The sequence below is a fragment of the Thamnophis elegans genome, chromosome 3 (genome assembly GCF_009769535.1).
Source record: "Thamnophis elegans isolate rThaEle1 chromosome 3, rThaEle1.pri, whole genome shotgun sequence".
NCBI classification, from domain to species: domain Eukaryota; kingdom Metazoa; phylum Chordata; class Lepidosauria; order Squamata; family Colubridae; genus Thamnophis; species Thamnophis elegans.
In genome coordinates, this window is record NC_045543.1 from 59,198,041 (window position 1) to 59,218,560 (window position 20,520).

General features: G+C 40.0%; 1 protein-coding gene across 1 annotated transcript in view; it reads left to right on the forward strand.

Moving 5' to 3' along the window:
* The window catches only part of SHOC1 (shortage in chiasmata 1), a 41,030-nt gene extending 25,434 nt beyond the window's left edge, over window positions 1-15,596 (forward strand). The window contains exons 13-15 of the mRNA XM_032212582.1: window positions 5,985-6,134; window positions 8,706-9,642; window positions 15,293-15,596. Of these exons, the coding sequence (XP_032068473.1) occupies window positions 5,985-6,134; window positions 8,706-9,642; window positions 15,293-15,393 (1,188 nt within the window). The 3' untranslated portion in view covers window positions 15,394-15,596. The remainder of the gene's footprint in view (window positions 1-5,984; window positions 6,135-8,705; window positions 9,643-15,292) is intronic.
* Window positions 15,597-20,520: the final 4,924 nt, after the last annotated feature.

The window sequence follows — 20,520 nt, forward strand, 5'->3', positions numbered from 1 at the left end:
TATCGTATACCTGGACGATATCCTCATTTATACTCGCAGTTACGACCACCACGTCAATTTGGTGCGCACTGTTCTGAAAAAACTCCGTGCCGCTGACCTTTATGCTAAATTGTCTAAGTGTGAGTTTCACCAATCTAAAATTGACTATCTGGGCTACCGCATCTCCCCTGATGGCATTGAAATGGACCCTGAAAAAGTGAAGGCGGTCACTGAATGGGACGCGCCCAAAACTCGTAAGCAATTGCAAAAATTTTTGGGTTTCGCTAATTTCTACCGTCAATTCATTCCCTCTTTTGCTCAGATTGCCCTCCCTATTACTAATTTGCTCAAGACGAAAGGCGACCCGAAGCCTAAACCTAATAAGCCTTTAGACTGGAACATGGAATGCCAAGCGGCATTCGAGAAACTTAAACGCCTTTTTGCCGCTGAACCAGTTCTTAAGCATCCTGATCTCGACCGGCCTTTCGTCGTCCAGGCTGATGCCAGTGATGTCGCCGTAGGGGCCATTCTGCTGCAAGCCAACGACCAAGGTAACTTGCAGCCTTGCGCATACACCTCCCGTAAACTCACTGACACGGAGTGGCGTTGGGCGGTTTGGGAGAAGGAGGCTTTCGCCGTCCGTTGGGCCCTCGCTACTTGGCGCCATTTCCTAGAAGGCGCTAAACACCCATTTGAGGTTTGGACTGACCACAAGAACTTGGAAGCGTTGCGCACGCCTCGTCGTCTCTCCCCCAAACAGATGCGATGGGCCCAATATTTCAACCGTTTCAATTTCACTCTGAAGTATATCCCGGGCGGAAAGAACTTCATGGCGGATGCTTTGTCCCGATTACCTCAATATAATTGCTCTAAACTGAGTATCGTTCAACCGCTCCTGGCAGCTCCGGTACTCACATGTCAGCAGACCCAAGCTCAGAGGGAAGTGCCGCAAGATCTACTTTCTGACCTTAAAAAAGCTCTTCCTCAAGACGACTGGTTTCTGAACCATCGGAACGAGTGCACCATGCGGGACGATCTACCGTGGATTGGTGCTAAATTATACATCCCCGCGTCCCTACGTCTGGTCGTCCTTCGTCGCGCTCATGACTCCAGATTGGCGGGTCATTTTGGGTTCGTAAAAACTTTGCACCTCGTGAAGAGACAATTCTGGTGGCCCTCTTTAAAAAAGGACATTGAACTTTATGTGGCCAGTTGCCCAGTTTGCGCTACCGCCAAAAAACCGCCGGGGAAACCGCAGGGACTACTCCAGTCCGTCGCTCGCCCGGTTGCCCCTTGGAAGGAGATTTCTATGGACTTTATTGTTGAGCTTCCCGAAAGCCAGGGGCATACCGTCATCTGGGTGGTCACTGATTTGTTTTCCAAGCAAGTTCATTTCGTGCCTTGTCACAAAATTCCTTCCGCCAAGGCATTGGCTAAACTGTTCCTTTCACACATCTACCGTTTGCATGGGGTTCCCGACCGTATTATCTCCGATCGTGGGGTCCAATTTACATCTACTTTTTGGAAGGAATTTCTCAAACGCATTGGGTCCGCCCAGGGCCTTAGCTCCGCCTACCATCCTCAGACTAATGGCGGCTGTGAACGTACAAATTCCGTCCTTGAGCAATATTTACGTTGTTTCATCAATTATCAACAAGACGATTGGGTCGACTTGTTGCCACATGCTGAGGTGGCCTACAACAACTCGGTTCACTCCAGCACGGGGTTCACCCCTTTTCGGGTCGTTTACGGCCAAGATTTTGTTCCTATTCCCGAATTGCCTACTGCCCAACCACAGGTTCCTTCAGTTGCGGACTGGAGTGAGCGTCTCAGTCGCATTTGGCCTCTGACTCTTTCCACTTTGGACGCTGCCCATAAGGCCCATAAGAAGCAAGCCGATAAGAAACGCTCTCAGCCCTATGAATACCGCATTGGGGATTTGGTGTATTTGTCCACGAAATTCTTGCACACTACACAGAAATCAAAGAAATTGGGACCCAAGTATGTTGGCCCTTTCCCTATTGTGAAAGTCATCAATCCTGTTTCTGTTCGTTTACAATTGCCCAAACACCTCAACCGAATCCACCCGGTGTTCCACATCAACCTCATCAAGCCTGTTCGGGTTTCCCACTTACGCCCCCCAGATGAACCTCCGCCTGCTCCGTTGCTGATTGATGGGAAACATCATTTTGAAGTTCGTGAAATTCTTGATTCCCGCAGGCACCGTAATCGCATCCAATACCTGGTAGCTTGGAAGCACTTTCCCCCCTCCCACACGGAATGGGTTGATAAATCCCACGTTCGTGCTCCCCGTCTGCTACAGAAATTTTATGCTTCTTATCCCGACAAGCCTTGACTTTTCTCCCCTCCCTCTTCTTTTTGTGTTTTGTCGTTTGTCTGTTTTGTTTCTTTTTTTTTTTTTTTCCAGGCCTGACAGCCTTTTTTCCGGGGGACGGCCGGATGTCAGCTTCTGCCTTGCTGTTGCTTCAGCTGCCATGAAACGGGAAGGGGGGGGCTTGTATTTGGAAGGGGTTAATTGATGTGCTGGAGGAATGTTCTAGGATGTACCAGACGTTGGGATTGCGCATGCGTCTGTGTTTCCCGCCTGCCTCAACGGCCTCGACATTCCATCTTTCGGCCTGTCTTTTTGAAGTTATCTCACACCTGACACTTGAAGGACTTATGATTGGACTGGAGCTTTGATCCTAAGGGGGGGGAACGGGCTATTCTATATATCAATTGCTTTCGCGCCAAATTAAGCAGACTTTGCTTTGCTACTGCTCGCTTACCATTTATAATTAGTAAAAGTACTTTTGATTTCCAACCATGGAGTCTCTTAGTCTTCTTTCCTAATTATGGAATGGAGTGGTGCCTGACATAGACATTCTAAATTACTTGCCAAAGTTGTGGATTGAATGGGGGTTTGCGACCTCTCTCCGGTAGAAAAAGCGGAACTTATTGGTGGGGTGATACTGAATGTATATATGTAAAATGAATGCAGAATGATTTATGTTGTTTAAATTCTGTTAGAAGGGAAAGTTGGATGAGATTATTTTAAAACAGAAGGTAAACTGATTCTTGTTGAAAGTATTATTTGAACATGTGGAATGATCCATGCTATTTAATTTTTATTAGAAGGGAAAGCTTGGTGAAATTATTTTGAGCTAGATTTTAAACTAATGTCTGCATAAATTTGATAGTGGTAAATATCAGAGAAGCAAGGGATGAGGGTAAAATGCATGCGGAATGATTTACGTATATTGGTGGGGTGATACTGAATGTATATATGTAAAATGAACGCAGAATGATTTATGTTGTTTAAATTCTGTTAGAAGGGAAAGCTGGATGAGATTATTTTAAAACAGAAGGTAAACTGATTCTTGTTGAAAGTATTATTTGAATATGTGGAATGATCCATGCTATTTAATTTTTATTAGAAGGGAAAGCTTGGTGAAATTATTTTGAGCTAGATTTTAAACTAATGTCTGCATAAATTTGATAGTGGTAAATATCAGAGAAGCAAGGGATGAGGGTAAAATGCATGCGGAATGATTTACGTTGTTTAAATCCTATTAGAAGGGAAAGCTGGTCGGGATCATTTTAAGATAGAATGCAAACTGATTTTTGTGTAAAGTAATACTTGATCCACGCTGCTTAAAGTTCACTAAGAAGAGAAAGTTTGGTCAGATTATTTTGAATTACTGTTTGAAAATAAGGTTAAGAAAGATTATTTACGCTGTTTAAATCCTATTAGAAGGGAAAGTTTGATTATTCTTCTGTAAAGTAATATTTGAATATGTGGAACGATCCACGCTGCTTAAATTTTACTAGAAGGGATTATTTTTGAGCTAGATTGTATATTGATGTCTATACAAATTTGTATAAATGTTTATCTGAATACAAGGTTAAGGAAGAGGAACGGGAGAGTCTACAGGAGGTCTGGGTAAATAACAAAGAAGCAAGAGACGAGAATAAAATATAGATAGAATGACTTACACTATTTAAGCATAGATAAAGATGGGGGGCTGAGCTTAACACAAAGAGTTCTTTTTTTTTTCTTTTTTCTTTCTTCTTTTTTTTTTTTTTTGTTTTTCTTTCCTTTAATATATTACTTTTATTTTTAATCCATACGAACATAAGATACTTTAGATAGAAGGCAGTGCCAGGTGTGGGCCCTGGGAAGTCGGGAGGATTAGGGATGGGGATTTATGGGGGGTGGGTGGGTGGGTGTTAACATAGTCTCAATAAGAACAAGAATGCACTTATATACGGTTGTTCTTTTTTTTTCTTTTTTTTCTCTTTTCTTTCTTTATATTTTTTTTTCCTTGGTTTATTTTACTTTTTATCAGATTATAATAAACAACACTTGAATAAAGGAATACACCAAGGAGGGAGGTAGAGGGAAAGAAGAGGGAGGAGTAAGGAAGGAGTAAGGGGAATGTAAGGAGGGTGTGTTGGGAGTAAGGAAGGTTTGAGGGGAAAGGGAAGTAGGAGGGGAGTGTTAGAGGGAGGAAAGGAAAGTTGGAGGGGGTAGATGGGGTGTATGGAGGATGGAAGTGTCAGGTGGGGTTGTGAATGATGAGTTGTGTTTTCTTTTTTATTTTGCTTAAAATTTTTTTTTTCTTATAGCAAATACCCTGTATATAAGTGATTGTAAAATGGAATGTGAAAATGAATAAAATATATTTAAAAAAAAAAAGAAGAAGTTTGCACCTGAAGATTTTACATATGAAATTTCAATATTGCACTCAAGGCTGTGAAAAAGATTCTTGCAGATACTTACAGATCTTGCAGAAGAAATAAGTTTCTACTTATATGAACTGCTGCTTATATGTGCATTTTTATATTCATCAGCCTGGGATCCTTTGATGCTGGTGTTCTATAGGACTAAATAGAAGCTCGGCTTTTTTTAAGACGCAGAGGAGAGATTTGTTCAACTTCATGATTCCTCAGAGCAAATTCTTCTTAGGGAAGTCAAAATGTTAAAAGGAATCCTTCTATGGCCATGATGGCGAACATATGGCACGCATGCCGGAGGTGGCACACAGAGCCCTCTCTGTGGGCACACACACCGTCGCCAGCTGCTCTTCTGGGTTCTATCACACACATGCGTGCCAGCCAGCTGGTCTTTGTGTGAAGACCATCTGGCAGGTGCACACATGCATGCTGGAACCTGGAAGAGAGCAGCTGGCTGGTGCGCATGTGTGCCAGACCAGCTTTCTGGCACGCATGCACACAGAAAAGCAGCTGCTCTCTTCCAAGTTCTAGTGCTCTGCACGTTCCAGTTTCAGCACTCAGTGCCAAAAAGATTAACCATCACTACTCTATGGTAACATGACAAAGTGTAAGAGGTTAGTTGGAATGGCAATAGAAGTAAGTACATTGAAAGTTATTTGAGAAGAAATTGAATTGGAGGGGAGAATTTTATTTTGAAAATAATCTTCCATTGGACCCGGAGAATATATTAATTTTAGAAGCGTTTATTTAGAAGGCTTAATTTAAAGATGATTTGGGGTTTCTGTTTTGTGAGATGAATAGAAGAGAATATTGTGGATTCAAGAGAATGTTATATTTTGGAAATGAGTCCAAGTATTACTGCAAGTTGGAGGCTTTCATAGTGAATTAGTTATCTATAATTTTTCAGATGCAAACTTTGTTGACCATCAGGAAATATCAGTTTATCCTGTTCATCTATTCACCCAACCCCCTTTTTCCTTCTTATAATTAGACAATTATAGCAGTAATGTAATCTCTTTGCCAATCAATCCACTTTTATTTGGTCATAGACCAGCAATTTTTTTAAAAAAAGCACAGTTAAAATAAAAAAGGGAAACACATAAAATTCTAAACTATTTCAGAAAAGAAATGGCTAACTATCCAAACTACAGTTAGCTATGGTCAACAGAATAACCACATATCATCTTCAGTTGCCTGGATTCATTTATGGTAGAATACCTAAACAAAATATACAGTAAATCTAATTCTAGTTCTATTTTTTTCTCTAGGCAGAGAAATGCTTGCTTACATTTCCATGCATGAATCCATTAGTTGCTCAAGTCATGCTAAAGAAAAGTTCTTCACTTGAATGGCTCCTGGCAGCATCTTTTGCTGAGCTTCAGGAACTTCTGCCTGAGGTACCAGAAAAGGTTTTGAAGGTCAGTTGTCCAGGATATAAGCATGATGTGTATAATTCAGTTATATTGTTGCTTCGATTGTTGTTGAAACAGGAAAGAAACCAAAATAGCTCCCGGGACTGAATTTGTTTGGATGTTTTAATTCATTCCTAAGCATATTTGCTTATGTCAATACAATTGTAAAAAAAAAAAACTTTTGCATTATATTAAAAACAAACATACAGTATTGCAAGTCATTCCTAGTCCTATGCAAAATCACATACAGAAAATGCTGCTTAGGAAAAAGGTTATAAATCAGCAATTCACATATATTTTGATATTAATTCAAATTAATGTGATAACACAACAACCTGTATTGTTCCTGTAGCATTGTTTAAGATATCCTAGGCTATCACTGTACCAGTGTTAACAGTCTGATGCCCTATGTAATCCTTGTTTGAGATATCATTATTGGGCTACAGATGTTTCCTCTTCAGGGTAGGGCTATATTGAATGCCAGTATTTTTCAGTAGCAACTTAATAATAGTAATACTATAGTTTGAATTCAACTTTGTGAATACTTTCTTTCATTATTGTATGGGTAGAAAAGATTGAGGGCAACTGCAGCTTGCTGTAGAGCATCTTAAGGAGACAATTATGGTTCAGGTTTGTGTTTTATTATTCTATTGTCTTACTGTTTTATTATTGTTTCATAGTTGTTGATTTTATTATTGTTGTAAACTGCCCAGAACTGCTTAGAATTGGCAGCTATATGTACGTTTTAAATAAATAAATTATGGCATACAGCCTTCAAAATAAGTACTTCTGATCTTTTTCAATTGTTAAGGCAGTTATATCTTTTTTTTTATTAAAAAATTTTTTAATTTTTAATTTAAAACAAGTACAACATCCTTTTTTACATGCTATAGAAATTGTATCAGTCGGTCACAAATAAACTTTGGTACATCTCCTCCACAGTCAACGAACATAACTCCTGTTAACTCAAGTGTTTTAACTCAGATATTCATACATATCACCATCGTCATATATCCATTTTCATTTGACTGTAATTATTATTTTAAAATATTATTATTAATAATAATACTCTTAAACAATATATGCCCACACTAGTGGGGAAAAAGAAAATCCAAAAAAAAAAAACCCCAACAAAAAGAAAAAACAAAAAAGACAAAGGAACAAAAAAAAGCAAGGCAGGGAAGAAAAAACAAAAAACAAAACAAAACAAAGAAAAGACAACAACACAGGTATATATTATATATAAAAAAAAATGTATATCAGCTGGTTACAACATGTTTTGGTGCATCTCTTCCATTAATTCATATTAATTCAAAAATCTTAACTCAAATGTTTACCATATTACCATCATTATACCTCCACTTTTAGTTAACTACAATTATTCAAACATCCTTCAACCTTAACTATGCCAATGATTTAGTCCATAACCACATGCTGACATTTCATTTACTTGTTTGTAAAATCCTCTATTAACATCAAATCCTCATATCCTATTTTAGCTGAGCATCCATAATATTTAATACCAAAAAGTCCATCTTCCATGCAGTATATTCTATTATTCTATTATCATTCTCCCTTCTTTATGTAGTTATATCATATATCATAACATTTTCCCCATATTAATTAATATTTAACTGTATATATTTTATTTCATTTTTAATAGTAGTAATTATTGTAATTAATAACCTTTATATATAGTCCAAAAGTATTTCTAACCTTCCTTTCTCATATCCAATTATTATTTATCATATCAACTCCACATTATATACATTACTATCAATATCAGTTATATCAGGCAGTTATATCTTTATCCAAGCTTATGGACTTGCTCTGTGTATGCATGCACTGCTACTTTCCTTTGCATTTCCCATGTGATGAGAAGCACGTCTTCCAAAGAATTTCCACAGCTCTAACCCACCAAGGGAGTTATTGGTAGTATTTTGTAATGCTATTTTTTCCTTAAAATTCTGAAGTATTTTCTTAAAATGTTGCAGTTTGTATGGGAACAGAGTGATCAACATAACATTACTAGCATTTCTTCCAGTCCATAAATTTTCCCCCTTATTCCCAAGCTGTACTCTTCTTTGGGTGTTGATAATATTTATGTACAGGTTGGAGTTTCTGTAGTAACTGTTAAAAAGGTAAAGGTTCCCCTCGCACATGTGTGCTAGTCATTCCCAAATCTAGAGGGCAGTGCTCATCTCCGTTTCAAAGCCAAAGAGCCAGAGCTGTCTGAAGATGTCTCCATGATCATCTGGCCGGCATGACTAAACGCCAAAGGCGCACGAACACTGTTACCTTCCCACTAAAGGTGGTCCCTATTTTTCTACTTGCATTTTTACTTGCTTTTGAACTGCTAGGTTGGCAGAAGCTAGGACAAGTAACAGGAGCTCACTCTGTTACACGGCACTAGAGATTTGAACCGTCGAACTGCCAACCTTTCTGATTGACAAGCTCAGCGTCTTAGCCACTGCATCCCTGTTAGTAATTGTTACATATTAGTTGAATATTCACACTAAAAAGCTGCATGTGTTTTATTTTTATGGACTCAGATCTACCTCTTACCTTTTTCCCCAGAATTTTAGTGATATCACATCATTATACATCCTCAAGCCACTAAAAAGACCAGGAACACAAAAAGAAATAATGTCTCTTCATGGAAATAATAATTCTGTCATCTGTTCTTGTTCTCAACTTCCATTTCCTGAAGCTTTGTTCTCCAGATTGCAAGGACATAGTTCCTTTACCGAGTATTCAGAATGCTTTCTCAAAGAACAGAAAAAAAACTGCTCCCCAGATTTCTGCCAGAATGGATCTTGTGGTTGTCAGAAATCAACTGGAGAGCATAACTTAGTTGTACCTTCACTATCATATGAAGAAGACACCTGTCCCTTTCAGGATAATGTAAGGGTAGAGAGGCAACTTTATCTTCCATTTCTGAAACAAGTGGAAACAGAAACAAGAATAAATGCATTGCATTTAACCCTGAACAATATTGGGGAACCTTCCAATATCAATAATGAAACCACAATGCCACATTTGCACTGTAACCAGGACACTAACTCTTATTTTGAGAATTGTCCACTGAATAGAATGACTGTTTCAAAAGTAGACAGAGGCAAACAATTAGATATCTCTGAGTTCTCAAAAAATCCTATCTACCATGATGCTAAAAATGAACATATGGGAAAAATTCAACCTCTTGCACAACAACTGAATTCTTTCCGTGATTTCAAGCATTCTTCTCATGTCATTTCTAGTCGAAAAGATGCTCTGTTCCAGGAAAGCTCAGGCAATGTTTTCGAAATAGGAAGAAAAGCAAGCAACAGTCCTGCATCTGAGGAAAGATTTTGGGGTAACCCCCCATTCATACAAGCAATGGATTCTTCTCCCTATGATTCCATATCCAGTCCAGATAGGTTCATGAACTTGGGCATTCAGTTTACTGGAGGATATACCAGGGGGAAAGGACGTAATTCATTATCAAGTGAACAAAGACAACAAGATGTTTCAGGTAAGAGCATAAAGCAAAGTGCTGTTACTTTCTAAATTATAAAATACTAAAAATTACAAGGGAATATTCAGTGTTGTCTTTGTTCTAGTTAAAAACAGTATTTATTAATTTTTATAAATTGTTCTTTTGGCATTTCTCCATTGAGTGCTCATCAAAAACATCCTAGGAGTAAACAAAACATCAACCAACCACTGAATCCAACTATTTTTCTTCCTTCCCTAGGGGCAAATGGCAGAGTCTCCCCTTGGGGGGCAGAAATGCATCTTCTTTTTGCATCCAAAAGCTAAACTACCCTGCTTCCTAAGAACAGGAATCATAGCCCTATTTTATTCTAGATCAGTGATATTTAATCTGTAGTTAAATTATCATAAGGGGTCTATAGAAGCCCACCAGTGGCTTCTCCACAGCCTTCTGCATTCACTAGCCAGAATCTGCTTGCCAGCTCATTCCCTGATCTTTGTCTTCACAACCAACCAACCAGCCAGATCAGAACCAGGAGTTGTCATTTCTGATTGGTGCAAATACATCAATGACTAAAACTGTTAGCAACTTGAACACTGAAATCTAGGAAACTGACAATAATGAAATGGTCTCAATGCGGTGAAGAGTCCATGTGCACAATCATCGTAGCTGTCATTTTTGCACCAGTACAAAGATGCTGACCTCTGTTTCACATATGTGCAAGCAGGACAGATGCCATTTTGTTCTATGAAAACGATTACTGAAATGTTTTGTTGCAAGCAAATTTGTGTTAAGAATTATTTCTTAATTGATGTATTTGACCAAGTGCCATATCTGTAGAGTGCAACTAGGGCCTATTTGTATTAGATTCTGATACTATCTTGCTTTGATTATAGCTCCCAATTTGCTGCTTCAAACATTGTCAGGCTGACTAAGGGAAACTTGGGCTAAATAGAAAAAAAAGTTAATTGAAATGTTTTGGGCAGTTCATATGGTCAAACCTTGGGGAGCTAAGATAATTGTAAGACAACTGTAAGCAATCCTATAATCTATTCCACACGGGATAAAGATGATACAGTATTCTAGAATCTGTATTTCTACACACAACTCTTTTTTCTATATATTTTCTAATGAAGTGTGCTATTCGGTAGTTCTTCAAATGAGAAAAAATTGTGAAACATTTTGAAGATTATTTTAATTAGGATAAAGGCCTTTTTGGGCCAGGCTTTACTAACAGAGGCAGAAAAGATTAAAAGTGTATATAGAAAAAAAAACTAGCAGTACAAGGGGAAATGAAGTGAAAAATATTTACACTGCAACAATTTTAATTCAAAGTTAAAACAGGGACATGCATATTTTTCAGGGCAAGGAGCAATACTTCACTGTGGATAGCAGGCTTAGAACCATTCCATAAAGTGAATGACTGATCAGAATAAAGATTAAAGTTAATTACCGTAAATTTAATTTCATGAATCAAATAAAGTTATTTTGACAAGTTAAGAATTTCAAGAGTTCTTGATTTTAATCTGTACATTTATTAGATTCACATTAGATTCAAAACATGGAATATTTCATTTGCTATTTGCATAGAATTGGAAAATAACAACTGAAATACAATTAGCTTTGTTTTATTGAACAATTGAGAGATTAACACATATTAAAATTACATTTAAAAAGATATACAAACATTTACAATTTTTCTTCAGGTTAAGCTTCTTGATCATTAGAAAGCAAAGATTTGATTCAAGAAGAGATATAACAATGTTAGAGTTAGAGTTATCTATAATGAATTTGCTAGTAAGTATTGAGCATTTTTTAAAATTTATATCAGATTAAAAGGGAGTTTGGTAACATCTAGAAGGTTTTAGAGGACACATGAAATCCTGAAGCCTTACATTGTGTGCATCTGGCCTGGAATTTCATATTATTTCTCTGAAGTATAAGTAATATAAATAAGGTGACCAGACGTCCCATTTTTGGCGGGACAGTCACGATTTTTAATAATTTGTCCCGTGTCCCGTGGCATGTTCAAAAAGTCCTGATTTTCCAAAAGAAAGAAAATCAATTTTAAAAACGATGCCGTTAAAAAAAAAGTTTTTATTTCTCTGAAGTGTCGCTCCCGATGTGGCCTTTAGAGGGCAGTGGTTTCCCTCCCATCCTGGGCGTGAGCGTGCCGACGCATGCCATTTTTCTGCAGGAAGAGCAATGGCTTTCCGGCGGCGGCAGCGCAGTGAGGAGGAGGCTCGGTCCCGGGCCAAGCGGCTCAGCCGTCGGAAGTTGTTTTTTTTTTTGCCCACTTCTCTCAGGCACCACCCTCCCTGCAGCCATGCCGCTGTCAGCAACCTGGTCCTGGTGAACCAATGGGAGGCAGGCGGGGATCCGGTTGGATGGCTTTTGAAAGGGTTGGGGGGTGTTGGGGGAAGGCAATCGGGGGAAGGCTGCTTTGCAACCGCCAGCGAAGTCCCATCCCCCCCCCACTCTTGCCTTTCCTTCTGCTGAGCCCGCCTCTTATTTGGACCTCCTGCATCCCCCCCCAAACGGAGCACCCCATTTCAAGCAACGAGGGGCGCCAAGCAGGGCAGGGTTGCAAACACCCCCCTCCCCCCAAGGCTGTAGGCGAAAGCTGCTCTCCAGCATCCCGTCCCTGCTCTGCCTTCCCGGAGCCATCTCTGTGGAGGTCCTTTTTGGCTTTAACGTGAAGCCTTGATGGGGGAACAGCGCGCGCCCAGGCACCTGTCTCGGACTTTGCCCCTGAATCAGGAACGCTGGAGAAGTGGGCGCAGATCGCTGGCTTTTTAAATCAACTTTTTGGAAGGAGGATGGGAGGACGGATGGGGTGAGTACTAAAGGCATCCCGGCTGAAATCACTTTAAAAAAAGCCATTTTAAAAAAATCCCACTTTTAAGGCGGTGAGCAGATCTAATGCTCCTTCCAACTCCCCACAACAGAGAAAGGGCTGGGGAAGAAAGTTAGGGAAGGAAGGAAAGAAGGAAGGAAAGAAAGAGGGAAGGAAGGAAGGAAGGAAAAGAAGGAAGGAAAGGAGGAAGGAAAGAAGGAAGGAAGGAAGGAAGGAAGGAAGGAGGAAGGAAGGAAGGAAGGAAGGAAGGAAGGAAGGAAAGAAGGGGAAAAAAGAGTGACTGGCCTCATTTCATCCAAGCAGGTTTTCATGCCTAAAATGGGACTAGAAACTCCTGATTTCTTGTCTGGTGCCTGAACCACTACTAGGCAAACTGGCTCTCTTATCCATATTTGATCTACTGTGACCAAATATCTTCCAAATCGTGCCAGGAAAGCAGCTCAGCACAGCTGCATTGAGCAACAGGAATTATTTTTATGGCTGTGTAGTTTCTCCTTTTGCAAAACTAGCAGATTAAACAGCAAACTCACCACAAGATTGCAAGTAACTTCTAAAACTTCTCCTCAAATAGCAGTTATCTGAAACTACCCAGTGAGCAGAGTTGGGTGTTGATATTATTGTATCTCTGTATAAAGCCATGAATATGTTATAGAAGGTCATAGACAAATAGCTGTCCTTTGGGGTCATTACAGGTGTCTGGAATAGAAGAACATGGGTGTTTTCTGATACGGAAGCATTTTGTATAAAATAGAGTGCAACATTGGCTAATAAACAATAGCTCCAAACTTAGTTTTAAATTCATACATTTAAATTCATTGCTATTTTCACATACTATGTGAACGAGACAGTTTTTATATTCCAACACTTCAGGATACAGTGTTAAGCTTATTGCATTGGGAGATTTTGTACAACATTTGCTTAAAATATTTAAGAAAAAAATGGTTGGATATTTTGTTGTTTAGAATGCAAGGCAAGCACACTTCAATTTTAAGGGACTGGGATTATTTCCATATACTGTACAGCTAGACCTCGATTTACAACCACAATTGACCCTAAAATTTCCATTGCTAAGCAAGACGGTTCCTCATTTCATGACCTTTCTTTCCACAGTTGTTAAGTGAGTCACTGCAATTGTTAAGTGAACCATGCAGTCATTAAGCAAGTTTGGCTTTTCCCGGTCACTTTGCTTGTTGGAAACCAGCTGGGAAAGTGACAAATGGTGATCGCATAATCCTGGATACTGCAACTATCATGAACACATGCCAGGTGCCAAGCAAATTTTGACCATGTGGTCATGAGGATTGTGCAGTGGTCATAAAGGAGAAAAACAGTCACAAGTCAAAAGAGCAACAAAGATGATTAGGGGACTGGAGGCCAAAACATATGAGGAACTGTTTCTGGAACTAGGTATGTCTAGTTTAATGAAAAGAAGGACTAAGAGAGACATGATAGCAGTGTTCCAATATCTCAGGGGTTGCCACAAAGAAGAGGGAGTCAAACTATTCTCCAAGGTACCTGAGGGTAGAACAAGAAGCAGTGGGTGGAAACTAATCAAGGAGAGAAGTTATGAATGTTCCAACACTGGAAGTTTTTAAAAAGATGTTGGATAACCATTTGTCTGAAATGGTGTAGGGTTTCCTTCCTAAGCAGGGGGTTGTACTAGAAGATCTCCAAGGTGCCTTCCAACTCTGTTATTCTATTCTAACATATACTGTTTTAAAGAAGCACAGAGGGAACAATCCTCCAGGCTTTAGTGACTATCACTAAGTGTTGTAGCTTATGATTCTTGATGAATGTAGTCTATTTTATTTTTCTTTATGTACACTGAGAGCATATTCACCAAAGACAAATTCCTTGTGTGTTTAGGAGTTTAGCTTCTCTCTCTTGAATATGTAAGCTAGCATAAGGCATTATAATGCAAGCTAGCCTTAGCTTTCAAACAGTTCATTTAGTGACCAAAGTTACAATGGCATTGAAAAAAGTGACTGATGACCATTTTTCACACTTAGCGACCATTTTTCACACTTAGCGACTGTTGCAGCATCCTCATGGTCACGTGATCAAAATTTTGATGTTTGGCAATAGATTCGTATTTATGATGGTTTCAGTGTCCTGGGGTCATGTAATCGCCTTTTGTGACCTTTTGACAAAGTCAAATGGGGAAACCAGATTCACTTATGTTACTAACTTATCAGCTGCAGTTATTCACTTAAGAACTATGACAAGAAAGGTGGTATAATGATGTTTGGCAACAGATTCGTATTTATGATGGTTTCAGTGTCCTGGGGTCATGTAATCGCCTTTTGTGACCTTTTAACAAAATATACTTTTTTTAATCAAGCCTCCCCCATCCCCCGATCAATGGTGTCCCTCTTTACCAATCTGAAAATCTGGTCACCTTAAATATAAAACCCATAAATATACTTGTTAGGAGAGCTCAGGTACATGTCCCTTTGGAAGACCAGCCAAACTTCTACCATGCTTTTAGTTGACTTTTTGTTATGCCTAATTACTTGGTTTTACTTTAGAATGAGTATATATATATACTCATTCTGCCTAAGATGTAATACAGCACAGGTTCTAATCCCAGTAATGGTATGGCTAGCTGATGAGAGCTAAATAGCTTGAAATAGATCTATACTAGTCTCCCTTTATTTATTTATCAGCACAAATACAACACACATGCACACACACACACACACACACACACAGACACATATAACACACACATACAAACACTAAATCTGTATAGTTGTAAACTGCTTATTTGATAATGATTTATTATTTTTCTTTTCTTTCTTTTTCTTTCTTTCTTTCTTTCTTTTTTGGCAGGTTTAGAATGTATGCAATTCCCACAGCTTAAAAAAAGGCGTCTAACTTTTGAAAAAGATCCTCGGAGACATGATGGCCAAACACGTCTCAAATTTTTTTAGAAGAAATGGAAGCTAACATTTCAAGAATCTTATTATTTGCAATACATAAAAACAAATTTAATCTTCTTTTTTAGTAATTTATTTACAATTTGTTTCAATCCTATATGTAATCATTTTTTTAGAAAAATATGGACTTTTTGCCATTTTAGGAATAAGATAACAGTTAAGAGTTTTTTTGGAAAAATGGATGCTATTTATGACAATTACATTAAATCACTACAGTTTAATTATGCATAATCTATATAATTCATTTATATACTCTGTACATAAGAGAAATATATTTGAAATTGCATACAGACTTTGGAAGTTTGGTCAGGGAGTCACCACAGTTGTCAGAATATGATACATCAGAGTTTAGTAGTCTGCCTGTTCAGTTCTACATAGCAGCTGTTATCCCAGTAAATGGGTTAGTATCTGGGCAAGTGAGTCAACGGGGTAAAATCTCAAAACAAAAACAAAACTGGCAGGATCGTTAGATATACTTTCTGCCTCTGTAAGATAGTTTCCCTGATCTCTGCCTTCAGTTATATATAAATCAATGAAACTACAGTGCATAAATCCTGCCAGATATAGATTGATCAGGCAGATGGTATGGAGGACAGACAGTCCTTAAAGTAACTAGGCCCTATAGGTTTTTATAGACAGCAACCAGCACTTGAATCACAAGAAGCAAACTGGCAATCAGCGTAGCTTGCAAACAGATGAGGATACCAAAGCAAGCTATCACTGCTCATGCCACTACATTCCAGACTAGCTGAAGCTTCCATGTGATCTTCAAGGACAGTCCATGTAGAGCTCATTGCAGTAATCAAGCCATGAAATGACCAAGGTATGAGTGATATCTGACTTCCACTTACCCACCTTTATTCCTAGGAGGGCTCTCCTAGAACTAGGCATACTGCAGCATAGCAAATCTGCACAAAAGTCTTTATAGTAGTTAATAATAGTATAGCCTTTATTGTCATTGTACATCATATATACAACAAATACATACACATATCTTCCCCAACAGTTATTTCATTGCTCCAACCCTTCTACATTTTGCAAGGTGATGTTGCTACATAAAATACGTCTTTAATGCTCAGTCTTTTAATACTTATAATGCTCAGTTGAAACTAAAATCGTAAAGTCTTTTTCCAAACATTATTATTAGTATTATTATTTATTTGTCTTGTATGCCGCCCACTCCCGAAGGACTCCGGGCGGTTCACAATAGACAAGGGAAAGGGGAAACTCGACAAAGACAACATATTTAAAAACAAAAGCGCAACATTCACAATTTCCATGGAGCTGGATGTTTCACAAGCCCCCCGGCCTGCTGGAGCAGCCAGGACTTGGTGGCTTTGCGGAAGGCCGGGAGGGTAGTAAGGGTCCGGATCTCGACAGGGAGATCATTCCAGAGGGCCGGAGCTGCAACAGAGAAGGCTCTCCCCTGGGGGGTCGCCAGCCGACATTGGCTGGCAGATGGAATCCAGAGGAGACCTAACCTGTGAGATCTAATCGGTCTGAGGGAGATAATCGGCAGGAGGCAGTCTCTCAGGTACCCAGGTCCGATGCCATGTAGGCCTTTATAGGTAGCGACCAGCACCTTGAATCGGATTCGGAGACTAATGGGTAGCCAGTGCAGCTCGCGGAGGATAGGTGTAACGTGGGTGTACCTGGGTGCACCCACAATCGCTCGCGCGGCTGCATTCTGGACTAACTGGAGTCTTCGAACACTCTTCAAGGGCAGCCCCATGTAGAGCGCATTACAATAATCCAGTCTTGAGGTCACAAGGGCGTGAGTGACTGTCTGAAGGGCCTCCCGATCCAGGTAGGGTCGCAGTTGGTGCACCAGGCGAACCTGGGCAAAGATCCCCCTGGTCACAGCCGACAGATGGTGTTCTAAAGTCAGCTGGGGATCCAGGAGGACTCCCAAATTGTGAACCCTCTCTGAGGGGCGTATAATTTCACCCCCCAGCCTGAGAGATGGAATAATTGGCCAATCTTTGGGAGGGAACATCAGAAGTCACTTGGTCTTGTCTGGATTGAGTGCCAACTTGTTTGCTCCCATCCAGACCCTAACAGCCTCCAGGCACTGGCACATCACTTCTACTGCTTTGCTGAGTTGGCACGGGGCAGACTACAACTGCATATTGTCTGCGTATTGATGGTACTTAATCCCGTGCCGGCGTATGATCTCACCCAGCGGCTTCATGTAGATGTTAAATAGGAGGGGGGACAGGACCGAGCCCTGCGGCACCCCGTAATTGAGGGGCCTTGGGGTCGATCTCTGCCCTCCGACCAACATCGATTGCGACTTGTCCGAGAGGTAGGAGGAGAACCACCGAAAAACGGTGCCTCCCACCCCCACCTCTCGCAACCATCGCAGAAGGATACCATGGTCGATGGTATCGAAGGCCGCTGAGAGGTCAAGGAGCACAAGGATAGAGAGGTGAACCCTATCCCTGGCCCGCCAGAGATCATCGGTCATCCTTGCATTAGTTGGGATTAGGTGCTATTTCAGTGATACTTCTTCTAGTTCCTACTAAGCCTCCACCAAGATATCTGCCTACCACAGCTTGTGGTCCTGCCAGTTGAATGTTCTGTTGTAATAGCTGCCGATCTCCAGATATCACGTTTGCTTTCTTGTCTGTAGGTATTTTGCTTTCACCATTCCTGCAGTCCTCTTTCCGTTCTTTCTTAGCATTTGCTTTTATAAGTTCAAAAGCCTGGGTGAAGCTTCCTCTGGACATCAGCACATCCTTGAAAACACCAATGGGTAGCTCATTTAGCAATGCAAACTGGAACACCAGCTTGAATGCCTGTGAGTACAGTTCTGGGGGAATGGATGAACGATTATGGGAAGCGGGGGGAAGCATGTTTGCATGAGTACAGCTGTTTGAAAAGAGCAGACATGACACAACTTCCCTCCTTCACACACACCTAATCTATGAAAGGGTGCAATTGGTACTCCAAATGAAGCTGGGCAAAGGTCTCCCTAGCCATATCTGTCACCTGCTCATCATTTCGTGAGCTGAGAAAGACCCCCAAATTGTATGTTTCCCTTGCATTGGGAAGTGCAACCCCATCCAAGGTCAGAATATTCCCAGATCCAAATTGCCCAAACACCCCTAACCACCCGGTTCTGATATGACTGTGTCAGTTCTTCCCCATCCAATCCCTACACGTATTGAATCCCAAACTGACAGATGATATTCCCCAACAGTTTCATGTAGATGTTCCAAAGGAGAAGAGCAATAGAGCTCTGCAGGATCCCCCAATGGAGGGGCCTGGAGGATAATTACTCCCTGCCAACGAACCATCGGGTGGAACCATCCCATAGACAAAGGAAGACAACCACTGTAAAATGGAGGTCATAAACAAAAGCTAGTCTCCCTCATTTTTGTCTTCTCCTTGGGATAGTTGCCTCTTCCTCGTGTTTTTTTAATTGAAGCTCTTCCCTATCCCCTTTGTGTCTCCGGCTCATGCCCTGCAATCCATAGAGTTGAAAATAGCCAGAACAGCATAGACACTGCTCCAGGAGTAAATCAACATGTGAGCATTTCTGCCATTTGTCTTGGGAGGTCCAATTTCCAGCCTTAGTTCAGACAATACACTAGAACATGTTTACAGTGAATTAAGCAGGCTTATGTACAGTGATCAAGCTGCTGCATTGTTTACATTGTGTGCCAAATAAAATGCAAACATGTCCAGTGAAATACCATCTATATGTAGAAGGATTTTATGGGCCACATTGTTAACAGCTATGGGAAAACCCAAATCTGCTTCAGGAAAGCATTCTTGATGGCATTACTGTCATCAAGAAGTGTGATTATCTGTAGAATTCACTGCATTGAGTGGGTGGGGGGGAGTGCATGCATATACACTTGTGTTTTAAGCTGCAAATCACCAATTCTTGTAAATAGAGGAGAAAAGGGAAATGGTTGGAATTGGTGCTGACTATGGTAGATAGACACAAATCCTAAAAATTGTTTTTAAAACTAAAAAGCTTTTAAAACAACATTTACTTATTATTTGTAACACTTGTGACCTGAAATCTAACAATTACCTATTTGTACAATTTTTGCATCGTTCTTAAGTATTTTTTAACTGCTGATCTCAACAACATGGTATTTCAAGCAAGTTTCTTGGGTTAATTTACTTTTTTCCTTTCCACACTTTTTCTCTTCTGTTATCCTCTCATTATAATTATTGTATCAGATTTTTTTATATCGACTTCCTCTCAAGATACATATTGCATCTTCAAAGATTTTTCTTTTCTCAAATGTAATAGTACTATTGTCCACTCCTTGGAGAGGGGGGGGGTGTTCATCCATGCAACTTAGTATAAATCTGGCAAAAAAAATAAAGTGCTGAAAATAATAGAACAGCGTAAACAACCATAAATGTGGGCTGGTTGCCTATCACTTACAGTTGCAAGAAAAAGTATGTGAACCCCTTGGGATTACGTGGAGTTTTGCATGAATTGGTCATAAAATGTGCTCTGAACTTCATCTAAGTCACAACAATAGAAAAACACAGTCTGCTGAAAATAATACTACACAAACATTAGATGTTGCCATGGTTTAATTGCACATAACATGTAAACATTCACAGTGCAGGGAGGAAAATGTATGTGAACCGTTGGACGTAATAACTGGTTGCCCCTCCTTTGGCAGCAATAACCTCAACGATCTGGAGTACTTTTGGACCACTTCTCTTCACAAAACTGTTTCAGTGTAGCAATATTCTTGGGATGTCTGGTGTGAATTGCTCTCTTAAGGTCATGCCACAGCATTTCAATTGGGTTTAGGTCAGGACTCTGACTGGGCCACTCCAAAAGGCGTATTCTGTGCTGTTGAAGCCATTGTTTTTTTGAATTACTTGTATGCTTTAGGTCATTGTCCTGTTGCATCATCCTCTGCGGAGCTTCAGTTGGCGGACAGATGTTCGTACGTTTTCCTGAAAAATGTCTTGATAAACCCTGGAATTCATTGTCCCATCAATGACAATACATCCAGGACCTGAGGCAACAAAGCAGCCCCAAACCATGATGCTCCCTCTGCCATGTTTTACAGCGGGGGATGAGGTTTGATGTTGGTGTGCTGTGCCTTTTTTTCTCCACACATAGTGTTGTGTGTTTTT